This window comes from Berghia stephanieae, chromosome 1, assembly GCF_034508935.2.
Source record: "Berghia stephanieae isolate SIO BIC M18660-M18661 chromosome 1, UCSD_Bste_1.3, whole genome shotgun sequence".
In the NCBI taxonomy this organism is placed as follows: Eukaryota; Metazoa; Mollusca; class Gastropoda; order Nudibranchia; family Aeolidiidae; genus Berghia; species Berghia stephanieae.
Genome location: NC_088360.1, coordinates 47,347,743 through 47,375,242, shown reverse-complemented (window position 1 = coordinate 47,375,242; position 27,500 = coordinate 47,347,743). Strand labels below are relative to the sequence as shown.

The following is a 27,500-nucleotide window of genomic DNA, read 5'->3' as shown; positions in this document are numbered from 1 at the left end:
AGATTACAATAATGATACACGTGGTAAAGATAGTATTTCAACTTAAATGTACTCATGTATATGTGGTATACAAACATATATCTTTAACCGTGACAACCAAAGCACACACACACACACACACACACACACACACATACATACACACGCATATAGAAGATAACCATAATAATATAATAATGCATAATATATACATACAAGATTGAAAGCCATGTCAACAGCAGTGCAAACAAGCATTATTCGTCATATATAAATCTCCCATCATATAATTCCCTGTCTACTAACACATGCAATTTCCGTATTCTAAAATTGGTCGAACGAGCGATTTATACAAATATAAAATTGTGATTTTATCAAGACTTATAAAGGTTCTATATATTATTCCCATCATACTGTTTGCACGGCTTACACAATTATCAATATGTACATCAAAATTCAAAAGTGAATCAAAAGTAACTCCCACATCCTTTTCATAAGGCACAACGGAAAGTAGATTTGTCTTAGAAGTATCGGTAAAATAATTATGACATGGATTATTTTTTCCTATATGTAATACTTTACATTTCGAAACATTAAAATCCAAATGCCATGTTGTAGACCATTTGAAAATTGAAAATATATCATTTTGTAGAATGTTATGATGTTCAGTTGTACTAGATCTTCGTATCGTCTGCAAACAGTTTGCAGGCTGAATTTATGCCACATGGTTAATCATTTATATATAAAGAAATAAAAGTGGTCCCAATACGCTTCCTTGGGGTACACCGCTAATTAAATTCTTAAAATCCGACCCCACCCCATTGACAATGACTCTTTGTATTCAATTATTAAGAAAGTCTTTAATCCAGTTAAAGACATTCCCTTTAAATCCATATGCTTTTACTTTAATGAATAATCTCTCATGAGGTACAGAATCAAAAGCCTTGCGGAAATCAAGATAAACAACATGAATGCATTGATCACGATTAATTAACTTGGTAAAATCCTCCTTCACCTGTAAAAGTTGAGTAATGCATTATCTCTTTAATCTAAAACCATGCTGGTTATCGTTTAGCACCGTATGACTTTCAAGAAAGTCCATTATTCGGTCTTTCAAGATAGACTCCATAACCTTACAGAGTATGCATGTTAAGCTGATGGATCTATAGTTTGAAGCATCTAGTTTGCTGCCCTTTTTATGAATGGCAGTAACATTGGCTTGTTTCCATTCAATGGGTAAGGTACCAGAATCAAGAGACTTATTATATATTGTTGATAGCGGCTGTGATATTTCAAAGGCCACTTCTTTCTCTTGGATTCCAAAAATGCGTTGTTGTTTCGTTTTTCGGTCATTTCAACTTTTTTTTTTAGATTTATGTTGATCATTTTCATTTCCATTATTTCATCTTTCTTTTGTTTTAATTCATGTTTTAATTTCATGTTTTCTTGTCTTAGTTGGATAATTAGGTCTTTGAGGTCTTTTATTTCGTTTTTTATGGTATTTTGTAATGTTTGAAGTAACATTGGTGCCTTGTACAGTATACATTAAGGTTATCACCGCGCGACAGGCTGAAGCCTCGCAGATCAATGGAAATCTGGAGTATTAACTCACTCGGTTCTAGAGATTTTTGCTACTTTTCAAAATTGGAAAAATTGTATTAAAAATGAGCATGTGCATAGATAGTTTTATTCAACTATCATTAACATTCAGAAAACTAAAAACGTTAGCTTTGATACTACGCCTATAATTTGCCGCATAAAAATGTAATAAATAGGCATGGGGTAAAAGTAACCCGGGTAAACTACGGTTGTAGTCGGTGTTAGGGTTGAGTGAGTTAATAGCTGTGATGACGTATAAGAAATTCATAACTTAAACTTCAAAAAGTAACAAAAGTGTGATGTCACAAAACTGGTTCCAATCTCATTGAAAGTGTAAAGCAACTCTTCTTGAGGACTGAATTCATACCTTGTGTATCAGGTCTTCTGATTTCAGACTGATGGCATTTTATTTTATAGTCTAAATATATGCTGGTCGTCAATAAAGAACATCCATCCTCGCTTTTTACGTCTCGCAATCCTAAGAATCTGCCCAAGGTTTGACGTCACGACTTCCCTGTCCTTGACTAAAGATGCCACGTAATTTAATGCTGGGAGCATTTAATGTTAAAACAAAGCGCAATTTCAAGACTTTGAATTTAGCTAGCCTACGTGAAGATGAGAGGCCATAGACGATATGGGATCACATTGGTTTGTTACGAGTACTTGCTGCTTCATCACAACACGTTTGCATCAAGTTATAAAAACGTTGTTTCTGATACTGCCAAGAGCTACTAGAAAAGCTTACATCATTGTCTGATGAAAGCATTCTTCGATAATGATTTTAGAATAATGATAATTTAAGACACCTTCCAGCGATCATCCACACCCCAGATGCCATCTCTAGATAGATAGATAATAGATAGATAGATAGATAGATAGATAGATAGATAGATAGATAGATAGATAGATAGATAGATAGATAGATAGATAGATAGATAGATAGATAGATGATAGATGGAGAATAGTGATAAAAAAGATAGGAAGAGATAGAGAGAGAGATAGTAGATAATAGATAGATAGATAGATAGATAGATAGATAGATAGATAGATAGATAGATAGATAGATAGATAGATAGATGGATAGATGGAGAATAGTGATAAACAAAGAGATAGGAAGAGATTGAGATAGATAGATAGATAGATAGATAGATAGATAGATAGATAGATAGATAGATAGATAGATAGATAGATAGATAGATAGATAGATAGATAGATAGATAGATAGATAGATAGATGAGAGAGAGAGAGAGAGAGAGAGAGAGAGAGAGAGAGAGAGAGAGAGAGAGAGAGAGAGAGGAGAGAAAGAGAGATTGAATGGGGAAGTGTGAGACTTGGGGAGAGAGGTGTTCTTATGTTCACACCTCAATCAGGCAAGCTGCCATCTGAACGCTTGGGCTAATTGAATCAGTAAAGCGATTGATAGTTGTTCGGCCACTGCTTTTGAGGACCATTGACCTATCTATAAACCATTTGGACACCGAATTTAAGGGAAGGTTAAATCATGAAGAAAATTGGATTCAACAGTCTGTTGTCACGTCCGCCCAGCAACGAGCAGCTTGGTTCTAAACAAAGAAAGTCTGTACTTTTTATTCTTCATGCTGGTTAGAATTTTTTCACATGTCATTGAAAGAATGTATAAAAGTCAAAACTATATTTATTATGTTTTTCTCCTCTGGATACACTTTTATGCTCTTCGGAGAAGTATTTCATAAGGGCGTCCGCCATTGTTCCGATAGTTTAGAACCAGTTAGTAAGTTACTATGCGTCATTACGAGGGAAGTGACGTCACGACTGTTGAACCCTATTGATACGTATGAGTCAATTTCATTCTTACTCGAAATCAATGTGATGAAGGCCGTTTTAAAAAAGCCTTTGTTTCGAAGATTGCCTAGCAACCAGAATATATTGAAGATTTAGATTTTAAAATCAGAAATTGTATGATATGGATTTGAAAAAAGACTTTGGTTTGCTATTGACATCTGCACCTGAACCTTAAAAATTTATTGTAGCTTCGATACAATTGATATAAGCCTCAAAACATTCTTTTGTAAATTGATATTTTCTTTGATAATATACTTAAATTAATGTCTATCTCGTGTTTTCTCAAGTTATCACTTTTTTTTCATTGTTTTCATAAAATGTATAAACGCACTTTATGCGTGTGTGTGTCTGTGTGTGTGTATGTGTGTGTGTTTGTTTGTTTATTTATTTTATTTATTTTTTTTGGTATGCGTGGGTGATTACATAATATAGTCTAGGGTAAGTCGGTCCAAATCAATACGCTTCAGAGCGCGTCACATAAAACTTTTGGTGTGTTTTTCACAGCGAATTTATTATTTTTATAATCAGAAAATCTTGAACTTCACATAGAAATAAACATTGATACCAGTCATTATGAACTGTCATTCAAAATATTGTCATAAATGAAGATAAACGATCGTGTAGGTATTTGTTCCTATTCAAAGTTGCAACGAAGTATTCTATCACGTTTTTTCAGACAATATTTTTTAATATAATAAATTGATTCTGTAAAAATATGTTCCTTTATCACTCGTGTTACATGAGTGTTTTTGACAGTAAAATAAATAGAAAAAGCTTTTAAGCGTATTATCTCTCCTGTACGGATTTGGGGCATGCCACTTTATCCCATGCCCCAAAACCGTACATGCCTCGCCCCAAATCTGAACTTTTAATCCAAGTAACCAAAAGATTATATTAATTTTAAAATGTCAACATTTATGCAGCGCATATCCACCAAATGAGATTTTTAAAATAACAAGGGGTTCAAAATCAATCATAACACCGTTTCAAAAAACTGTCAATAACCATTACTATCATGCCTTTTGTGTTATATTAATTTGCCTATCGTTTGATAAAGGGGTAGCTCGAAACGTCTACACCATAAACTGAAGCTAAAATTCTACAACATCATTTTCATTTTTTTTTTTTTTTTTGGAAAATACATTAAGCTGATGCAGTACGGGTTTGGGGCAAGCCGTGTACGGTTTTTGGGGCATGAGCTTACGAATTTAGGGCGAGAAGGTTCGGTAATCTATTTTCGTTGTTTTTTTATTAGCTAGGTTAACCGATAATACCTCACATGTATTTACATCAAACCAATCAAAAGACGTCAAATAATTGAGTTTCTCGAACAGTGGAGAGTTTAGTTGAACCAATCTGCAATTAGAACTTTTAGAATTTGAGGTATAGAAAAATCATACGGAGTCGGGGCGACCTATCCTAATTATGTGGGTGATTTGCATCACTATTTTATTAGATTTAATTGAATTCAGCAACATATTGACGAGACTGTTCACACTATACTCATTGAATTAATTGTACAACGTTACTTTTGCGTCTTTTAATAGTCAAGGTGACAATGTAGGGGAGCACGCGGTGGTATATCATCTAAATCTGAAAGGGTGTATATGAAACAGTGCCATACAAAGCAGAATGAAATATACAAGAAAATAATTATCACAAAAATCAGCCTACCTCGATTGGGGGTCGAACCTCAGACCTCCTGATTACCAGTCGTGCTATTATTACACCACACAGAGGATTTCCGGCTGAGAGTTGGGACGATTTAATGCTTGTATTCTTCACAAGGGTACGTGTTTCCATTGTTAACTATAACCTGCATCATAAAAAGAAGCCTTGGACATGAGAGGGCAAGGACGAAGACATTTGAGAGTGCTCTATTTTTATTTTTAAAATATCATAATGACATGATTTAGGCATCAGGGACTGGTGTTTAATAGAAATCAGAATATCTGAATACAACAGTGCCAGACAAATCAGAAAGAAAAATACAAGAAAAAATGATCCCAAAAATATTAGCCTACCTCGACAGGGGATCGAACTTCAGACCTCAAATTTCATTTGGGTGTGGGTCGAGTCTCCGAGCAATCAAGTCATAAGACCCATAAAATCTATGGTTTAAAAGATGCCCTATTCACTTTTAAGAATTGGATTTTCTTCTTCTTCAGCTTCTTCTTCTTCTTCTTCTTCTTCTTCTTCTTCTTCTTCTTCTTCTTCTTCTTCTTCTTCTTCTTCTTCTTCTTCTTCTTCTTCTTCTTCTTCTTCTTCTTCTTCTTCTTCTTCTTCTTCTTCTTCTTCTTCTTCTTCTTCTTCTTCTTCTTCTTCTTCTTCTTCTTCTTCTTTGGGTTTTTTTTTAATCTCCTCATTTTACTTCCTCCTCTTACTCTTCCTCCTGCCTCTCCTCCTCCTCCTCCTCCTCCTCCTCCTCCTCCTCCTCCTCCTCCTTCTCCTCCTCCTCCTCCTCCTCCTATTACTACTATTACTACTACTCCACTCCTTCATCCTACTCCTCTTCTCTTCTTCCTTATTATCCTCCGCTCGTCGATTTTGTTTGTCTTATTTAGAGAATGGGATTTTTAGGTCTTTTTCCTATATATATATATATATGATTCCACACGTAATTTGGGCTTTTCCCAGGCTGAGTAATATGTTTACTCAGTACAAGGCAATGTCTATTTATAGATAATTCACTTATATATGTTATTCCAAACTTCCCGTGTCGAGTTCCTTGATACTGTCCTTTTCTTCCTCTGCATCTCCCATTCTATCTGTCTATCTCTATCTAACTATATAACCTATATAGACACACACAAACAGACATAGATAATACACACACACACACACACACACATATATATATATATATATATATATATATATATATGAGTGTCGGTGGGTACTTGATATATATGGTCTAGTGGTTAAATAAGGCAAAGCACTGTGACCCAGAACGTCCCGGGTTCGATCCCCGCTTCAGGCACTTTCGCTTTTTTCCTTGAGCAAGATTATTAATCCCCAATTTGCTCATATAGACAACTTGGGTGATTCCTGTTGACATCAGACAACTTGTTTGATGAATTATCTATATTCCTTCGTGGAATACCTAAGCGATGATGACTTATGATGTCGTGGCGAAAGGGCATACTTTATATATGTATATATATATATATATATATATATATATATATATATATATCTTTACCTTTTTATCGATATATCGTGCCCCCTCCCCTCAAGCCCCCCCCCCCTCCCCATCTAAACCAATAAATGGCATTGCTCCAGCATTGTCCGTCTTTGGCATTCAAACGATACCATTTAATTGGGCAGTTTAATTGTATATTTTCTGCTCAATATTCTTACACCAATAGATCTCTGTGTTTAGTTTTACTCTATTTGATTCAATTTTTGTTCGTTGTCAAAATACTTTTGAATGTCCTTTCAAAGACTCATCTCTCTTAATTATGGCTTAGGCTTGTTTTAATCTGCAATGATGAAATACACTTCTTTCAATTTATTGTATTGATTTTTGTCTGCTATCTCTAAAAAAGATTCCCAATTCACTTTCGTGTGTTATTCTGTTTACCGACGTGTACTTTAACCTTTAAACGTAAAATATTTTCGTGTTCAAATGTTTAACAGAACATTTTCGTGTGTTGGAATCCTTTAAATTGGTTCATTTTTAATTCATGTCCCATGATGTCTGTTTTATCTCCTGTTTGTGAAGTTAGACGCTCTAAAAAGTGAATTCCATCAAACAACAAAGCGAAGATTTTAACCTGGCGTCCCATCGACAGGGTAACAAGTGATTGCTATTGTACGACGTGCACTTATTTGCAGGTCTGATAACCCAAGTGGGTTCGGATGTCAGACCTGCATATATGTACACGTCTTATATTGTCCGTTTCACGCAATCGAAGCCATGATAAATTCCGGCTCCATGAGCCTAATGGCTCTAACTGACGACTACTTCCACTAGCTACTTAATTACAAACAGAGACAAAAATATTGGTTAATATCAATGATTTACATGCAGATTAACCACAACATGAAATCGTATTCATACGCTAGCTGGTGTGGTATGAATGGGTGGTGACGTCAACGACGATTTCTAAGTTCTCAACGTTAATCGTTAAAGGATGAAGGATGAGTTATACGTCCTGTTCGCTTTCTCAACTATCGTTTTATTTTATTATGGAATGCGCAAGATGACACGTAAAGAACAATATCCACTCAATGTGCTCAAAGTGTTTTATATTGAAATATGGTATTAGTAATATATAAACTAATAGATCAAGTGGCTACTATAAAAAGATTTTTGATTCAAGAGTCCCATCTGTCTGAGGACAGTATCAACTTTAATCTATCCATCTCCTCTCCATTTATTTATATATCTATCTATCTGCCTACCTATCTATCAATTTATCTATTTATCTATCTGTCTGTCTATTTATCTATCTATATATACCTATCTATATCTATATTTCTATCCTTCTTTATGTTTATTTTTTATCTGTCTACTGGCCTATCTACCTATCTATCTATTGATCAAGCTAGTTAGCTCTCACTGTCTGTCTAACCCGTTTACTTCATAGATTCAAGCACATACACACACACATTTTCCCTTACACATACACACAACACACACACACACACACAAAGAGACACACAGACACATACACGAACATAGCCAGAATCCAACATTCAAGGGATAGATAATCTATATTACTGCTCAATTGGGAGCACGTTGATCAACCTCATAATCAATGGTTTTTAGTCAACTATCGATAGTATACATCCGTAGTAAAATCAATGTAGCTTTGTGTCCATTTTGACATTGCTCTTTGGGAGCGGAATTCGATTTTAATCACATCTATAAGACAGAAAAATATGATAAAAGTAGATTAAAAATGCGAAGAAACCCCGCTATCGATTCAAATTTTGGAACCAAGATTGAGACTGTTTGGACATATCTTAAGAAGAGAAAAGTATTCCAGCTAATAAGGCAATGGCTTTATTCTTTACACCAAGCGGACATAACAAACACAAAGGCAGACCCATAACAAGCATAATATACGATAAATAAAGATCTCAAGTGCCTAAAGGACACACAAGAACTGAGATGCGAAAAGGATTTAGAACGCATGAGATCCATCGCAGCAGACCGTAATCAGTGGAAAGAACTCACTCAACATATCAGAGAAACTTCCAAAGCGTCCCATTCTGAATATTAGGAGGCGATCGGCAAGACGTCAATTTAGCCATAAGACAGAAATACGCAGACTTTGCAAAATGAATTTAGCCGTAATGGGTACCGATTAGAAGTACCTATTTGCGATTGTCACTGAACACTTCGAAACGGTATTGTGTCGCTATAAAACATATGCTGACAATTGAACCTGTACTCCAATATATATATATAACTTAAATATCAACCCGTTATTAGGGAGAACGGGAAGCAGAATTTGTGAAGTCACGCCTTCTTCTCTTCCGGTTCTAGACTCCTTGGACGTGTGTAACCAGTCCTCCGGATGATGAATGAACAATGAATAGGTTACATACTGAATCATAAGGTGACATAACTTTTTTAGTAGAAGGATGTATTGGCAGATTCTTAGGATAATGGGGCGTAAAAAAGAGAGGATGGATTGTTTCTATTTAGGCCTAACATTGATTTATTTAGGCTATAGATTGAGATGCTATCAATCTAAAATCAGAAGATCCAATGCACAAGGTATGTATCCAGTCCTCCGGAGAACTGGTTTCACACTTCCAAGGAGATTGGAACCAGTTTTTGATATCAAACAATTGTTCCCCGTTGATGCTATGCGGTTTAGGTAAAATACTCACAACATCCACCAGTCGGATATAACGCACCACCACACTGAACTATGTGTAACCTTAAACGTTTATTATCTGATTGATGGGATTTAGTGAGAACTAATCATTAAATTGGCTGTCTAAAATTAATAACAAATAGCTGAGTGACGTCAATTTCGTTCCGTCTATTGTTGGCTCTCAAACTGAAAAAACCCAACCTGAAATGTGGTATTTAGCCTGAAATTTACTTCTCGGGATCTGCTTCACTCCGACGTGACGCCGGTTTGATGAGGTGTGTCACCTTTGTGACCAGTCGTTTCAAAACAGTGTAATATCCTTCAAAATCTGAATTCAAGCTTCATTTTGAAACCTGGAATTAAACTAGTTTTGGAGAGTGAGCATTTTGTATTTTAATTATTTTTTTTTTTACGTTAAAATTTCCTATCTGTCCTTACCAGCTATTATTAGGATTTTCCACAAAATTTCAAATACAATCAACACAATGTTTATTTTCACTTAAAACGTCAGCGCAATATCCACTAAACGTGCTCAAGGCGCTTTACAAGGGATCCCTGACCAACAGCAACACGTAACATGTAAATCGGGACATGACGCCTGTTTGGCGATATTGCATTTTTTTTCCGGCAAAGAAAACGCTGCTAATGACCAGGTACTCATTTTACACCTGAGTACGGTGAGAGAACGTGAATAAAGAGTCTTTTCTGAGGGCTCAACTATTTTCTTATGGTTGGTTTATCCCGGTTTCTATAGCGTGAAACGGACAATAGCTAACCTTTGGATATAACGCTTTGTACTTTCCGCCAGAGCTAACATTCCCAGCTACCCAATCACTGCTAGGTGGACAGGGGGTCAGAAAATAATCTCGACTGCACCCGGGATCGATCTCAGTCCCTTTGATTGTGAAGCGAGTGCTCTACCAACTGAGCTATCAGACCCGCCCCCCCCCTCCCCCCTCCCTTTTCGAGGCGAAGGGTCTCGGAGCAAGAGGGTTCTTAAGAACAGCCGTATATTTTCATCAACTCTTACAGCAGATCAAGATCTCTGATAGAAGATGAACCAAAGCAAATCGAATCCTTCATGAAACGACAGAGAGGAATTCTCATTCTCCCCGACTGTAAATGAGACCCTTAGCCTCGAAACGGTATTATGTTGGAATGAACCAGATGAATATATTTGGTTTTTAGTCAAAATGGGGGGGGGGGGGGGGGGGGGGGGCGGGTCACGATACTACAGAGTTGGTAGAGCACTCGCTTCTTAATCGAAGGGACCGAGATCGATCCCGGGTGCAGTCTAGGATATTTTCTGGATTAAAATGACTACTTATGCCGAGTATACTAAAAGGTATAAATATCAGTAGTATGGTAATATGTTTTGAAGAAGACAACACGACCTCATTTCTAAAATTGTAACTATGCTTTCCACCATTTTGTATTTTGGAGTGCATAAGGTTTGAATATTAGTTTAGTAATCGTATTAAGTCGTTATTGTCCCAAAATGGAAGATCTTTAGTGGTTTACATTGCTCCAACAAATATAATAACATAATTAGAACTGTGTGGATCTTATGATCCTCGTAACAAATTTACTTCACAATGCACAAATATACATTTACAATATAATACAGCAGGGAACGTAATATTTTAATACATTGAAATTAAGACTGCTTTCAAATGTATCAACAGTAACTAAGTTACTCGAACCACTCACTACGCTCTCAATACAATTTTAAACGGTCCCAATTTCTTTCACACATTATTCCTCTTTTTCACCTACCCCCCCCCCCCTTCCCCCCCCCCCCCTCTCTCTCTCTCTCTTCTCTCTCTCTCTCTCTCTCTCTCTCTCTCTCTCTCTCTCTCTCTCTCTCTCTCGATCCAGAATCCACTTCAAATTGCGTACTACCTAGTGAGAAACAAATAGATTTTTCGATCGTTAACCTCTGGATTGGAGACAGCATATATTGTTAACTAACCTTCAGTTCATTTTTCTTGTCTTTTTATTTATTATTATTATTATTATTATTATTATTATTATTATTATTATTATTATTATATTATTATTATTATTATTATTATTATTATTATTATTATTATTGTTATTATTATTTTATTATTATTATTATTATTATTATTATTATTATTATTATTATTATTATTATTATTATTATTATTATTATCATTATTATTATTATTATTATTAATATTATTATTATTATTATTATTATTATTATTATTATTATTATTATTATTATTATTATCATTATTATTATTATTATTATTATTATTATTATTATTATTATTATTATTATTATTATTATTATTATTTTGATAGACCTGACTCCTAAAATATTCTTAATTGTTGTAGAATCGAATCAGACGTCAGTTTGATGTTTTGGGTGCGAATGGGTGTGATATGATACAATTCAACCTTAAGATATGATGCTGACCTGTTTATATTACTTTCTGACATCTCTAATTTAGACCCGGTCGCCCATGCCGTTCTTATGGGACAAAAAAAAAAGAAGGCTTGCTAAAAAGAAACAAGGAGTGAATTCTTTTTAAATTATATTTTTAATTGAGATAGAACCAAGTGTATGTCCGAAGCTCTATCATTTGAGTCAATGGGTCCCCATTGATGCGTGAAATGGCTATACAATACAACAACGCTGGATAAATTGAAAAACAGGAAAAACAAGAATATTATGGAGGGTTGTGTATGGAAATGTTTCTACCGCTTTGACCCTATCCAATAATCGATTCACTTTGCCGTACACTGGCAAAGCACTTTTTCTCTTTTCGACCAGAATAAAATCATCTTTTCAAACTCGGTGACCCTCAACTTGTCAAAATTAAATTTATTATTCGCACGAGGCTCTGAGAATTGGGAAATTTAAGTACTTTTGGCAAGTTTGGCATCAATTAATATTTGTGTGCGGTTTAAAATTCTATCCAAAAACAAAAAAATAGTGTTTTGTTAGTGTAAGTTAACGCTGTGTAGTCCTATCGGACGCAGATGGATGGAAAGAAAACAATAAATAAACATGTAGAATAGTGCTTTAAAGCGTGCTTTCCAAAACTCTGTATGTCGATTTCGCCACTAGACGTCTAGATATATTTAGGTTTTTTTTTTCATTAGCTAAACTGAAACGTAAATTTTGTTTTAAGTATCAATTGGGCCAAAAATATCCTTAAATAGATGTAAAATTTATATTTAATTAATTAATAGACTCAAAAGAGAGATTCTAAAAAAATGCGATCCTTATAATCTCAAAAATTGGAAAAAGCAAAAATAAATGTGTTTGGGAAAACCACTCTTCATCTGAAATAGTACGCGGTCTGAATATTTAATATTCTGTGTCTGATGGAGATCTAAAGTTTAAAAGTGTAGTTAAACGAAATTTGAAACAAATTTTGGGCTATTTAAATGTCGGAGACTGCGTTTTAAAGTCCGTCTTCGACAGGACAGTTTGTGGCAGTGCCATCATAAATTTAAGGTCGTAAGGAATGATCTTGGTGTACTCAGGAGGGTTCGATGAATGGATGGATAGATAGAAAATAAATATTATGTTGAAAATAGAAATATAGATAGATGTTTGGGATAGATGGATAGATAGATATCCAAATTAGATCGGCAAGGCAAAAGGATAGACTGGTAGACATACAAAAAGATAGATAGATAGATAGATAGATAGATAGATAGATGGATGGATGGATAGATAGATAGATAGATGGATGGATAGATAGATAGATAGATGAAAAGATAGATAGATAGATAGATAGATAGATAGATAGATAGATAGATAGAAAGATAGATAGATAGATAGATAGATAGATAGATAGATAGATATATATATAGAAAGACAGATAAATAGATGGATGGATAGAAGAGATAACGATTGTAACACTCGACAAGCCTGGATAGTTTCTAGCTCTCTCTCTCTCTCTCTCTCTCTCTCTCTCTCTCTCTCTCTCTATCTCTTTTTCTCTCTCTCTCACACACACTCTCTCTCTCTCTCTCTCTCTCTCTCTCTCTCTCTCTCTCTATCTCTATCTATCTATCTATCTCTCGACCTTCAATCTGAAACGCAGAGCCTTATTTCACTTGATTAGATTCAACAATGATTTTTGTAACATCCAATAATCGATCTAATGAAAAATCAGTCGTGATACTGATTACGATGAATAACAAATAATGTTAACAATATTAATGTCTCGAACCTACAAATGTATTGGTGTTGTGATTGTATTGTAGTAACAACACTGCTCTGCTTTATTGAAACAAAGGGCTATGTGCTCTTGTGATATGACACTCGCTTTCGGATCTGGAGGTCCTGGGTTCGAGCCTCGCTCGACGCATAGTTGAGTCCTTGGGGAAGGCTCATTACTCACATTCTCTCAACGTACTCAGGTTAAAATGAGTACCTGGCCGTCAACAGCGCTGTCTCTGTCCGAAAAAATAGTAATATCGCCTAACAGGCGTCCTGTCCCGTCGTAAATGTTAAATGTTGCTGTGGCCAGGGATCCCTTGTAAAGCGCTTTGAGCGCGTTCAGTGCATATTGCGCTTTATAAAAGCCCATTTTTAGAAAATGAATTTGACTGAAACAAAAGGAACGATTAATTCAAAAAAAAGGCTTCAAAAATAATTAACACAGACCTTAGAAGCCTTGACACAACTTATATTAATGCAGTTGAGAAGAAATCTTTTAACATTATCAACGAAAAGAGGCATCCGCTGAACGAAAAATTCCAACTTCTGCGCTCCGGAAGACGGTATCTAGAAGCAAAATGTCGGACAAATCGACATAAGACAACCTTCATTCCAACCGCCATAAAATTAATTAACAAATCTTCTGTGGAAAAATGAGACAACCAATGAAAATAACGAGAAGCAGTGTCGTGAATCATCATCATCGACATTGCCGCCGTCGTTATCATCATCATCATCATCATCATCATCATCATCATCATCATCATCATCATCATCATCATCATCATCATCATTATCGTAGTCATCATCATCATCATCATCATCATCATCATCATCATCATCATCATCATCATCATCATCATCATCATCATCACAATCATTGCCATCTTCTTCTTAATATAAGACACTATATTTATAATATGGTTATCTGCTGTCCCAGCAAATATATCGTATCGTTCTATCTGTCTGTGTGTGTGTCTGTGTGTATGTATATATGTATGTATGTATGTATGTATGTATGTATGTATGTATGTATGTATGTATGTATGTATGTATGTATGAATGTAGGCATGCATATACGATGATATGCTGGTTTGTATGTATGTCTGCATGTATGTATGTATGTATGTATGTATGTATGTATATGTGTTTGTATGTACGCTCATTTCTTTTGTATACACGTGTAGAAACAATGTGCAAGCGTGTATGTTCGTGTATGGCTGTGTCTGTATTTGTAAATGTGTTGATGTTCATACCATGAACCAAACTGAGCATTGTTTACCTCACATGAATTGCCTTTAATTTGGACAATAAAGATTATTATTATTATTATTATTATTATTAATTGAGCAATATTGTCCTCAGATTTACAGGGGGGTTTTTTTCGAAGGGGGTGGGGGGGGGGGATATGGTCTGACCATAACAGAATAGGCTCGGGATTATTCTGTGCATTTCGTAATAAAGATTTTAAAATAAATACAAGACTAAAGAACAAAAACAAGACCAAAACAAAAGAGAAGCAAAGAGAAAAAAAATAGTCAGTAAATACGGATAACAATTATAAGCGTGATGCATTACTAAAAAAATATCAAAAACAAAAGAAACCCCCCCCCCCCCCCCCCAAAAAAAAAAAACCAGAAAAATATGTAAAAAAACAAACAACCCAATAATTTTTTAACCAACAAAATAAAGGGTAATACGGATAATAATGACAAGGGCGGTGCATTACTTTAAAAAACGAGGTATTCTTCAATTCCTCCGGACAGTAGTGGAACATTTCTTGTGTAGCAGGCAAGGTATGCCAATAGGACCAGGAGCAGATTGATAGATAGATTAATTAGTAGTAGTATCGTTCGGCTACACTTCTATGTTCAAGGTATCAATCCAGGTTCTGAAGTCATCATCACATTTGTTGATGGTTTCAAATCCCCCTTCAAGTTTTGTCTCTGGGCAATCTAGTACGAGGTGGTTTGCATCTTGTGGTGCTTGGTTGCACTTTGGGCATGTTGGTGATTCTTGGAGCCCCCATTTGTGCATGTTGGCAGCTGTTCTTGTATGTTTTGACCGTAGTCTATTTGCAGCTACCCAGTATATTTTTGGTTTATCCTGTAGGCCTGGGAGACTTTTACGTGGGTCTTCAATTAGTTCCCCTCCTGTTGGTTTATTCCTTTTCCATTCCTCGCACCAGGCTTCTTGCGTGTTGTACGAGTAGTTTTCTTTCTTTGATAGGTAGAAAGGTGAACGAGATTTTAGTCTTGATGTTGGGGGCGCAGTTTTGTATAGGGTTTGCAGAGGAGTTCCACTATCTTCTTCAGCTCTGGATATCCATTTCTGTGTTGCATCCTCTCTCCTCAAGTGGGGTGGTGCTATAGCGCTCATGACTGGCAGCCATTGTGTTGGAGTTGATTTCAGGCATCCAGTTACTATTCGCATCGAGTCTCTTAGTTTCGCATCTACAAGGAGCACAATATTCTGCCACACTGTAGCAAAGGGCCAGGGTTGATGTTCTGAGAAGAGTTTGCGATGCTCCCCATGTTGTTCCTGCCAGTTTTCTGAGTAGACAATTTCGTTTCCCTATCTTTCTTGCTGTACCCTCAAGATAGGTTCTATAGGTCAGCCGTCTATCCAGTGTCACTCTGAGATATTTTGGATTTTGATCAGTTGGTAGTGTTGTGTCATAAATCTTGATCATCAGTTTTCGTTTTGATTCCCTGTTGTTAAGATGAAATGCAGTTGCAACTGTTTTTGTCGTATTCATTTTTAAATACCACCTGTCAAAATACATTTTCATGGCCGTGGTGTCTTTGCTAAGCGTTGTTTCTATATCTTCCCAGTTTCTTGATTGGTATGCTAAGGCCCAGTCATCTGCATATCCTACGAGTAGTTTTGTGGAAGTTGTTTGAGGCATGTCGCTTATGTAGACGTTAAATAATGCTGGTGCTAAGACTGAGCCTTGTGGTACTCCATTTTTTATTCTTCTGACTTTGCTGGTGTTGCCACCAAGTGCCACATGGAAATTTCTAGGTTCTCTCATGAATGAGAGAAATTTCAAGATTTTTCTGCATGGAATTATTTTTGCAAGTTTCAGCATCAAGCCACCAGTCCACACTGTGTCATACGCAGCAGAGAGATCAATAAACACTGTGCCTGTTTTTAATTTCTTTTCAAATCCATTTTCAATTAAGGAGGTGAGGGCAAGGACCTGCTCGGTTGTGCATCTATTTCGTTGAAACCCTGCCTGTTCAATTGGGATTATAGGATTCAAGTAAGGGGTTATTCTTGTTAATATTATTTTTTCTAGTAGTTTGTAGAGGCAACATAGTAGAGAGATGGGTCTATAGCTAGATGGCTCTGTTGCTGGTTTTCCTGGTTTGAGGATGGCTATAACTCTAGCATGTTTCAATGTTTGTGGGTATCTTCCTTTGTCAAGTATGTCAGACATTACGGCAGCCAACCAGTTCTTTGCATTGTGTCCAAGGTGTGTTATCATATCTGGATATATGCCATCGATCCCTGCTGCTTTTCCATTCTTCATACTTTTGATACCTTCATGCTACCGGATCAGCACGTTGCCGTCGTGCAGGAGCTTGCGTGCCCCAATGACCCTGAAGGTGATACCAGCTTGGATGCAATATAAACTTTATTTTTGAGCATCAAATGGCACAAACATTTTCCTAGTTTTGTGTGATTTTGAAGTTTAAATATGATCAAATAAAAACCGAATGAGAAAAGGTAGGGGAAAAAATCATCAATATCTCAAAATGGGAAAAGCAGAGTAAGGGAGTTTTGGAAAACCACTCTGCAATTCAAGAATCCCGGAGAGATAAGATAAAATTTGTTAGATTGATTGAATGGTTAATCGATAGTGATTGATTGATAAATAAATACACTGATTGATAGATATCTGAATAGAAATCGGAGACTGTAAAATGACAGACGGGCTGATGGACATGGGAGATACCACTGGCAAATAGGAAGTGACCCGCTGCTTCATATTTCATGTCCACCCTCGTTAAAGCCTCCTTACGAGCTGGACAATGGATAATGAAAATTCTATGTTGCTAGAGACCCGAGCTCCTTGATATGCTGGCTGTAATGTATAATGCATGTGTTTTATTCTCGGTCGTGGATTGGGTGTCATGCAAGGAATAGATGGAAGGAAGGGCAGTAAGGGGAAGGAAGTAGATGCGGGTGATAGAATGTGACGAAGTAGGCGGGGAAAGATGGGTCGAAGGATGTAAAAGTGAGGAGAGAGAGACCTTGAGAGGTAGAGAAAGAAAGAAAGAGAGAGAGAGAGAGAGAGAGAGAGAGAGAGAGAGAGAGAGATACGTAAAACAGGAGAAAGAGACAGTGTGAATGTGTGTGTGTGTGTGTGGGGGGGGGGGGTGTGCGCAGGCGCTTGAGAAAGATAGAGGATGTCACAAAGACAAACACATACATACATACTTATATACATATATACATACACACATACACACATGCACACATACACACATACATACATACATACATACATACATACATACATACATACATACATACATACATACATACATACACACATACATACATACATACATACATACATACATACATACATACATACATACATACATACATACATACATACATACATACATACATACATACATACATACACTAAAATCGACTTTAGAACAGACGGATGAACACAACGTGAAGCAAAAATAAGTTAGGATAACAGAAAAAGAGAATAATAGCTGTAATTGCTTCTTTTTTTTTTTTTTTGAGATATAGAGGTCTAAACAAATTTTACTATCCATAATCTTTATTTTGATTGCCAGTATTACTTATATTACAGTGTTTACTCTTTTACTTGTCTCTCTTTTCCCCTCGCTTATTTTTTCTACTTAAAAGAGAAATATATTTACAACTTTTCAAACGTTGACCTAACAATGTTGCAAACATTTGACATGGATTTTAGCCAGTTAACTGCCGTACTCCGGAAAAACTCATATTTAACAATTTGGCCAGAAAATTCCTTTTGCAATAATTATCGATCGATTTATATGACCCTCATCTTGGCAAAAACTCTCAAACCTGGGACTTCGAGGATCGATATTTGAAAGATAAGTTTTCTTGCCAAATTTTTAAATATGTGTCTTTCCAAATCACGGCAGTTAAGTGGTTAAATTCCTAAATGCACAACATCAATACTATAATGCCGTACACTCTGACAAAACACGTATCTAAAATATTGGCCAGAAAATGACGAGATTTCTGGCCAAATTTTTGAATAAGTGTTTTTACAGAGGACGGTAGAAGAGACCGTGTGTGTCAACACTCGCAACCGAATAGCTCTAATGATCAATTAAAATTAGGCATGCTTTTGAAATAGGCTGCCTTCAAACAGTGACAAGATATACATAATTCTCTTTGTTTTTTCTTCCTCACGCACATTAAAACATGAAAAGATCCTAATCGCAATGGGGAGAAGAGGTGTTTTCCCCTTTACTCTCGGAATAATATTTCCATATTATATTATGTGTTTAATGCAATAACTGTTAAGAAAAAAATGAAATGCATCAAGGTTACGGGTTTCATTTTCTTACTTTAAAGAAAAATGGAGCATTTATACAGCGCAATATCCACTAAACATGCTCAAAGCACTTTACAAGGGGTCTCTGGCCTACAGCAACAATTAACATTTACGACCGGACATGACGCCTGTTAGGCGATGTTACAAATTTTTCGGACAGAGACAACGCTGTTAACGGCCACGTAGTCATTTTACACCTGAGTACGGTGAGAGAATGTGAATAAAGAGGCTTCTCCAAAGACTCAACTATGCGCTGAGCGAGGCTCGAACACAGGACCTTCCGATCCGAAAGCCAGTGTCATACCACTAGATCACGTAGCCACACAATACCATTATCATTAATTGCGAAAAAAAATATCCTAGTGCATTACGGCCGTTTTATATAAGATCTGCGATGAGAATGCTGTCATGTATCCTGTATCTTTGGAAAATGTAAATGTTGCTGCTCGAAGCTCGAAGAAATAAAATAACAATGTGAAATTGAATGTAAGCTCCAATTTAATATAAGAAAACAGATAGAATTGACGTTTTTGGAAAAGGATATCAACAGTGTAAAATATATCAATCTTTACTGACGGATTCATTTTTTACTCAAACATAGCAACATATCTGTACGTTTTAACCAAGAGAGCAGTCACAGAGAATTTGACTCATGTTTTACTTAATCTCTTTGACGTCTTTTCTTATTTCTCTTATAGTGAGAACGTTAAGTCCGTAGGTCTAGCTAAATCAAAGATGTGGAGAAATATGGTTTGAAAAACTTCGGTCTCGTTGTAAGGAGGTTAGATTCAAACCATTAACACCGTACCCTGAAAATACAACTATTTAACGTTGGCCAGAAAATGTGTCCTTCAAAACTCGATCGATTTAAACTACTCTCATCTTGGTAAAAACCTCCCCAAGTCTCAGGTTTGAGAGCTTTTGTCAAGATGAGAGTTATTTAAATCGATCGATATTTGAAGGACGACATTAGGGACGAGTTTTCTGACCAAATTTTTAAATACGTGTCTTTCCAGTGTACGCCAGTTAACTGGTTAAATATTCCACTCTTTGATATCCTGTTTAATCTAACAATGCACATTTTATCAAGAACAATTGGCCATAAAGCATTTTTTAAATTTTCAAACCTGACAATTCCAAACGGTCTCAAGTTTGAGAAATTTTGACAAATATGGCTAGTTTTATACGATTGATATTTGAAGTAAGTTTTTCTTGCCAATTTTTTTTTTATGTGTTGTCAGAGTAAGGCGTTTGACCTTTACACGAGGTCATCAGCTATTCCGTCAGCACGGAGCAAATGAATAACCCATGGCGCCTGGTGATGATCGAACAGTTGAACGTTCGACGGACATGCAAATTGTGACTTATGACTAATTTATGTTTTTTTGCTTCGAATAATTTCATCGGTAGCAACACCCTTTAAAAACCATTCGTTTATCCAAAAGGTCAGTTATAGTAATAACATTAGTGGCGTCAGTAGTTGCAGTATAGTAGTAGTAGTAGTACTAGTAGTAGTAGTAGTAGTAGTAGTAGTAGTAGTAGTAGTAGTAGTAGTAGTAGTAGTAGTAGTAGTAGTAGTAGTAGTAGTAGTAGTAGTAGTAGTAGTAGTAGTAGTTTTAGTAGTAGTAGTAGTAGTAGTAGTAGTAGTAGTAGTAGTAGTAGTAGTAGTAGTATTAGTAGTAGTAGTAGTAGTAATGGTAGTAGTTTTAATGTTAGTAGTAGTAGTAGTAGTAGTAGTAGTAGTAGTAGTAGTAGTAGTAGTAGTAGTAGTGGCAGGTGTTGTGGTTGTTGTAGTAATAGCAGTAGTAGTAGTAGTAGTAGTAGTAGTAGTAGTAGTAGTAGTAGTAGCAGCAGTAGTAGTAGTAGTAGTAGTAGTAGTAGTAGTAGTAGTAGTAGTAGTAGTACTAGTGGTGGTAATAGTAGTAGTAGTAGTACTAGTATTAGTAGTAGTAGTAGTAGTAGTAGTAGTCATAGTGGTGGTGGTGGTGGCGGTGGTGGTAGTAAACTAGTATGGTTGCAGTAGTTGTTGGAGAGGTGGTTGCAGTAATGGTGAAGAAGAAAAAGAAGAAGAAGAAGAAGAAGAAGAAGAAGAAGAAGAAGAAGAAGAAGAAGAAGAAGAAGAAGAAGAAGAAGAAGAAGAAGAGGAGGAGAAGAAGAAGAAGAAGAAGAAGAAGAAGAGGAGGAGGAGAAGAAGAAGAAGAAGAAGAAGAAGAAGAAGAAGAAGAAGAAGAAGAAGAAGAAGAAGAAGAAGAAGAAGAAGAAGAAGAAGAAGAAGAAGAAGAAGAAGAAGAAGGATTTGGGGGAGGGGGAGGAGGAGAAGAAGAAGAAGAAGAAGAAGAAGAAGAAGAAGAAGAAGAAGAAGAAGAAGAAGAAGAAGAAGAAGAAGAAGAAGAAGAAGAAGAAGAAGAAGAAAAAAAGAAGAAGAAGAAGAAAGAAAAAGAAGAAGAAAAAGAAGAAGAAGAAGAAGAAGAAGAAGAAGAAGAAGAAGAAGAAGAAGAAGAAGAAGAGGAGGAGGAGGAGAAGGAGGAGGAGGAGGAGGATTAGAAGTTGGTGGAAGAAGAGACAGAGGAGTAGGAGGAGGAAAAAGAGGAGGAGAAAGAGAACAGGAAGAAGAGGAAGTAAAGAGGAAGCGAAGGAGTAGAAATAGGGGATGATAAAAAAAGACAATGAAGAAGAAGACAAATAGAAAAGAAAAAGAAGAATGAAGTGGAGGAGGGATGGTGGCAGCGGAGGAGGAGAGGGGTTGAGGAGACGAAAAAAAAAAGAGAGGTTGGATATGGAAGAGGAAGGTGAGATGGAAGAATAGGTGGAAGAGAAGAAGGAAGATGAGAACGAATTCTTATTTATGATCATTCACATGATTATGAATTATTCAAAATTTTACTTTCAGATGTATGGTGTGACGTCATTCCTTTTTGTGGTGACCTCCATCGCAGGATTCTGTCTGGAGACGTTACCAGAGCTACGGCCCAAGTTCCTTAACATAACGACGCAATGTGAGGGCCAGAAACCGGGAGAGTACGGACAGGTTGGAGTCTCATATCATAATTATAACAGTGCATGTTTAGCATTTTACAATTCTTTTTCGTCCTCTTCCAAAGCCTTCATGTTGGGGACAAGCGCTGCGCTTCGCCATGTTGTAAGCGCTTAAAGAACACATACACGCACAAATTTTTGTCCATGATGATCTGGGATGAGGATGGGTAAAGAATATCGTAGCGAAATTCCAGCCTGTATGGGTAAATTGGGACAGTGTGGCTCAGTGGATGGTCTTTGTTTTGTACACGAAAGGTACCGAGTTCGACTACCCATCGCCCTGTGTGGCTTTGAGCAAGTCACCTAGCCTTAACTCACTTTGTGGATATGAACTGCTGCTGACGCCTGGGTGTTTCCAGTCGTCCTTTGGAATAGATCCTAAAGAAAAATTCCCCCTTAATAATAATAATAATAATAATAATAATAATAATAATAATAATAATAATAATAATAATAATAATAATAATAATAATAATAATAATAATAATAATAATAATAATAATAATAATAATAATGCATTCATGAACACGCATTAAATTAATGTATATTTCAGCTATCCCTTAACTTACATATTAGTTGGAATGTTTTGATCATTTGCACAAACCTGTGATTTTAAAGATAGAGGTATTGCATTTTAACAAAAAAAGATATATCCATTCTTCTTAACTTATTGAAAATGATCTGTGCCTAATATATTCTAACTTTTTACAGGTGATGACATCACACGAAGCCTTAAACATTTTGGATATCATATGTACAGTTTTCTTTACTCTTGAGCTAATTCTCAGGTACGGTTATTGCAATAGGTATGAAAAAAAAAATATATATATATAAATATATTATATATATGTATATATATATATATATATATATATATATTATATATATATATATATATATATATATGTGTGTGTGTGTGTGTGTGTGTGTGTGTGTGTGTCTGTGTCTGTGTATGTAACGCTTAATGGTATCAAGTTTACAATAACAATTTGTGACGTAAGATTATCAAGCGTTGAATTTCACTAAAATTCGATTCATTTTTGAAAATGTCTTTTATTCAAACATGACGAAATAGAACTCGATACAGGGGTAGATTAAAAGCTTCGAACTTTGTTACCTACGCCACTCGCAAGCTGGTGCAGCAATTGGGAACACGTCCGGAATTCCAAAAAGCAAGAGTGCTATATTATTATCACCTCACTTTCATTAGACAAGCTGTAAGCTTTTGTAAATATCACGTCAAAACCCAATTAAATTTGGGATCACGCACACCATATGACGTCAACGTAAGATTAGAAATGTGTACCTAATAACGTATACATTTTACTCAATGTTGTGTACATATCACAAGATATTCATCCATATTCTATTGATAATTAGCTGATCATGAGATTTTTAACGAGTTTGTGTGTTTTGAGAATTGAATTTATTTGTTAATCGTGATATATTTTTGTGGCACCAGTACTAATAGAAAATGGCCAAGACAACCAATTCTCGCCACAAAACACGATGAGGCAACACTAAAGACAGATAAGAGATGTGAGACTCATTCGACTTTAGTGATTCATTTATCGTGTTTTGTTGATGAAAGGGAAACCCGAAACGTCCTCATTATCTCTTCGTTGAAGCTTCCATTCGAATTCCCATTGCTATTTATTTCTTCATTCGAGTCATGGGACAAAGTTAACGATATTGAAATCCACTGAGTGTATCCAATTTGGTTTTTCAGTGGGAAACTACTAAACCCAGACTGCAAACTGTCACGATATTTTTGTTGTACACTCGGCCCCGCACTCCGTATGTGATAGAGACGCAACGCCATTAACCATTAATGGATCTTTTTTAATCTTTTGTAGAAACATACTTCTTTTATTTTAAAATTGGCCAGTAATTTGTACAAAAATAGTAGCCAGTTAGGACCGTAGTATGATGCAGACCACGAAGTTTTTAAAAGTTTTTTAGTTTTGTTTTGTTTTTTTAAAATAAAAAGTCACTCAATTTTACGACATTCAGCGCGCCAACTGACTTTAAAAGAAAAAGAATATTATTTTGATCAATCCACCGTTCCTGTTACCAAACATACAAACATGCTCTTTTATAAACTCGAGCAGATTCATATGTGCGGCTATGTGGTCTTGTGGTCTACTCGGTTTCGGATCGGAAGGTCCTGGTTTGGTGCATAGTTGAGTCTTTGGAAAAAAACTCTTTAATCTTAATCTCTCACCGTAATCAGGTGTAAAATGAGTACCTGGACGTAAACAGCATTGCGTATGTCGGAAAAATTATAATAATATCTCCTAACAGGCGTCATGTCTTGTTCTACATGCAACGTGTTGCTGTTGATCAGGGACTCTTTACAAGTTCTTTGATCACGTTTAGTGGCTATCGCGCTATATAAAAGCTCAAGGTGATTTTTTTAATGATGGATGCAGTACATATAGATTGATTATTTTCAATAACAAAACAACCCCAACAAAAACGTATTTTGGATTACCATAAATTTCATATTTATATTCCATTAGATTTAGTTTTGCCCCTGACAAGATCAAGTTTGTCAAGTCTTTGATGAACATCATAGATCTTCTAGCTTTAGTGCCTCTTTATGTTCAAGTAAGTATATAAAAAAGTAGTCCTTCAGAGCCGTAAGGCCCATGGAGCCGGGGGGTTTCTGTAGCGTGAAACGGATAATATCAATTGCTTGCTCGCTACCCTTTAGATAGGACGCTAGTCTATCGCAAAGTTCTTTCCGCCAGATCTGACAGACTTAGCTTCCCATTTACTGCTGGGTGGACAGGCGGTCGGAAAAAAGTCTCGACTGCACCTGGGATCGATCTTGGTTCCTTTACGTATGAAAGGAGTGCTCTACTAAATGAGCTATCGGGATCCCTTGTAAATATAGATAGGGGTAGGTAATGGGTAGCTCTAACACATTTCATGCAATAAGGAGATAGGGGGAGGTAATGGGTAGCTCTAACACATTTCATGCAATAAGGAGATATGGGTAGGTAATGGGTAGCTCTAACACATTTCATGCAATAAGGAGATAGGGGTAGGTAATGGGTAGCTCTAACACATTTCATGCAATAAGGAGATAGGGGTAGGTAATGGGTAGCTCTAACACATTTCATGCAAAAAGGAGATAGGGGTAGGTAATGGGTAGCTCTAACACATTTCATGCAATAAGGAGATAGGGGTAGGTAATGGGTAGCTCTAACACATTTCATGCAATTAGGAGATAGGGGTAGGTAATGGGTAGCTCTAACACATTTCATGCAATAAGGAGATAGGGGTAGGTAATGGGTAGCTCTAACAAATTTCATGCAATAAGGAGATAGGGGTAGGTAATGGGTAGCTCTAACACATTTCATGCAATAAGGAGATAGGGGTAGGTAATGGGTAGCTCTAACACATTTCATGCAATAAGGAGATAGGGGTAGGTAATGGGTAGCTCTAACACATTTCATGCAATAAGGAGATAGGGGGAGGTAATGGGTAGCTCTAACACATTTCATGCAATAAGGAGATAGAGGTAGGTAATGGGTAGCTCTAACACATTTCATGCAATAAGGAGATAGGGGTAGGTAATGGGTAGCTCTAACACATTTCATGCAATAAGGAGATTTTTTTTTTCCAGCGCAAAACCAAATCCTCTTAAAGTAAAGATAGTTGTGGTACCAAAGTTGTGACAATACAATTAATTGCTTTCTTTACTTATTTATAATGATCGCATTCTAACATGTGCATTGTATTATTACGCCACAGAGTTACGGTCAATAGAGAAAATAGTACCCAATGTACATCTTGTATTGGGATATATTTTGTATCTCTATGCTTGTTATGCCAGTCAATGATTTGATGGCAAATCTGTCTCACTTTAAAAAGTACCAGATTCAAAGGTGAGGCAGTGTTATTGAACTGTGATTTTTAAGAAATGTTGAGCTGGTAAAAGAAGACATAAAACAATATTTCAGACCACGCTGAACATCTTCATGGTGTTACATCTTTCATGCTGTGGATGTATTCTGAACCAAGTATGAAACTAATAATAATGATGATAATAAGAATAATCATGATGATAATGATGATGACGTTAATAATGCTACTGATGATAATGATAATAATAATATAATAATAATAATAATAATAATAATAATAATAATAATAATAATAATAATAATAATAATAATAATCATAATAATAATAATAATAATAATAATAATAAATTATAATATCAATGATGATGATGATGATGGCGACGATGACGACGACGACGATGATGATGATGATGATGATGATGATGATGATGATGATGATGATGATGATGATGATGATGATGATGTTATAGTAGTAATATGGCGTGGCACTATTCAGTATCTGATACTGAATAGCTACTTCGGAATAGTAAAATACGAACTGATTCTTCCACTTAAATATTTTCCATCTATCTTTCTATCTGACCTCCATTTTCATCCAAATAAATATATGCTGAGTGGGTTGAATTGAACCTCGGACGTGTTTAGACTTTTATATGACAGGTTGAACCCGCAGACAATTTGAATTTTTATGTTTTTCAACTTTTTCAGGTGATTTTTACTAAATCTGACAACATGCAAGCTTGCTACTTAAATGAACGGTTTGTCATCGAGATAATGTTTATCCTTCGAATCATCAGAATGTTCAGGATCTTTCATTTAGTAAAACATTATCAAGCATTAAAGGTAATAAATAGTTATGTTGTTGTGCTTTTGGATCGGAAGGTCCTGAATTCGAGCCTCGCTCGGCGCATAGTTGCGTCATTGGAAAAGGCTCTCTACTTACATTCTCTCATCTTACCCAGTTGTAAAATGAGTACTTGGCCGTAAACAGTATTGTCTCTATCGGAAAAAAATTGTAATATCGCCTAACAGGCGTCGTGTCTCGTTCTACCTGTTATGTGTTGCTGTTGATCAGGGGCCCTTTGTAACGCGCTTTGAACACGTTTAGTGGGTATGCGCTATATAGGCCTAAAAGCTCAAGTTTTTTTTGTTTTGTTTGTTTTGTTTTGTTTTGTTTGTTTTTTTTCTACATAGGCATATTGATGATCAAATAATTACGTATATTTATAATGCCTTTCAGATGGTGAAATGACGATGTTGATAGTGACTTTATCACAATATTATCTCAAGAAAGTGGTTTTAAAAATGGAACAATCCTTGGAAGATCTGATCACTCTCTCTCTCTCTCACCCTCTCTCTCTCTCTCTCTCTCTCTCTCTCTCTCTCTCTCTCTCTCTCTCTCTCTCTCTCTCTCTCTATCTATCTATCTCTCTCTCTCTATCTATCTCTCTCTCTCTCTCTCTCTCTCTCTCTCTCTCTCTCTCTCTCTCTCTCTCCCTTCCTCCCTTTTGATGATGATGATGATGATATTAGATAAATAAATAAATAAAATTCCCTTTATTCATCCCATAGGG

General features: G+C 35.9%; 1 protein-coding gene across 1 annotated transcript in view; it reads left to right on the top strand.

The window, feature by feature from the left end:
* LOC144970298 (potassium voltage-gated channel protein Shaw-like) overlaps window positions 1-27,500 on the top strand; it is a 36,739-nt gene that overhangs the window by 8,673 nt on the left and 566 nt on the right. The window contains exons 4-7 of the mRNA XM_078909831.1: window positions 21,906-22,043; window positions 22,763-22,839; window positions 24,574-24,661; window positions 26,635-26,769. Coding sequence (XP_078765957.1) covers window positions 21,906-22,043; window positions 22,763-22,839; window positions 24,574-24,661; window positions 26,635-26,769 — 438 coding nt within the window. The remainder of the gene's footprint in view (window positions 1-21,905; window positions 22,044-22,762; window positions 22,840-24,573; window positions 24,662-26,634; window positions 26,770-27,500) is intronic.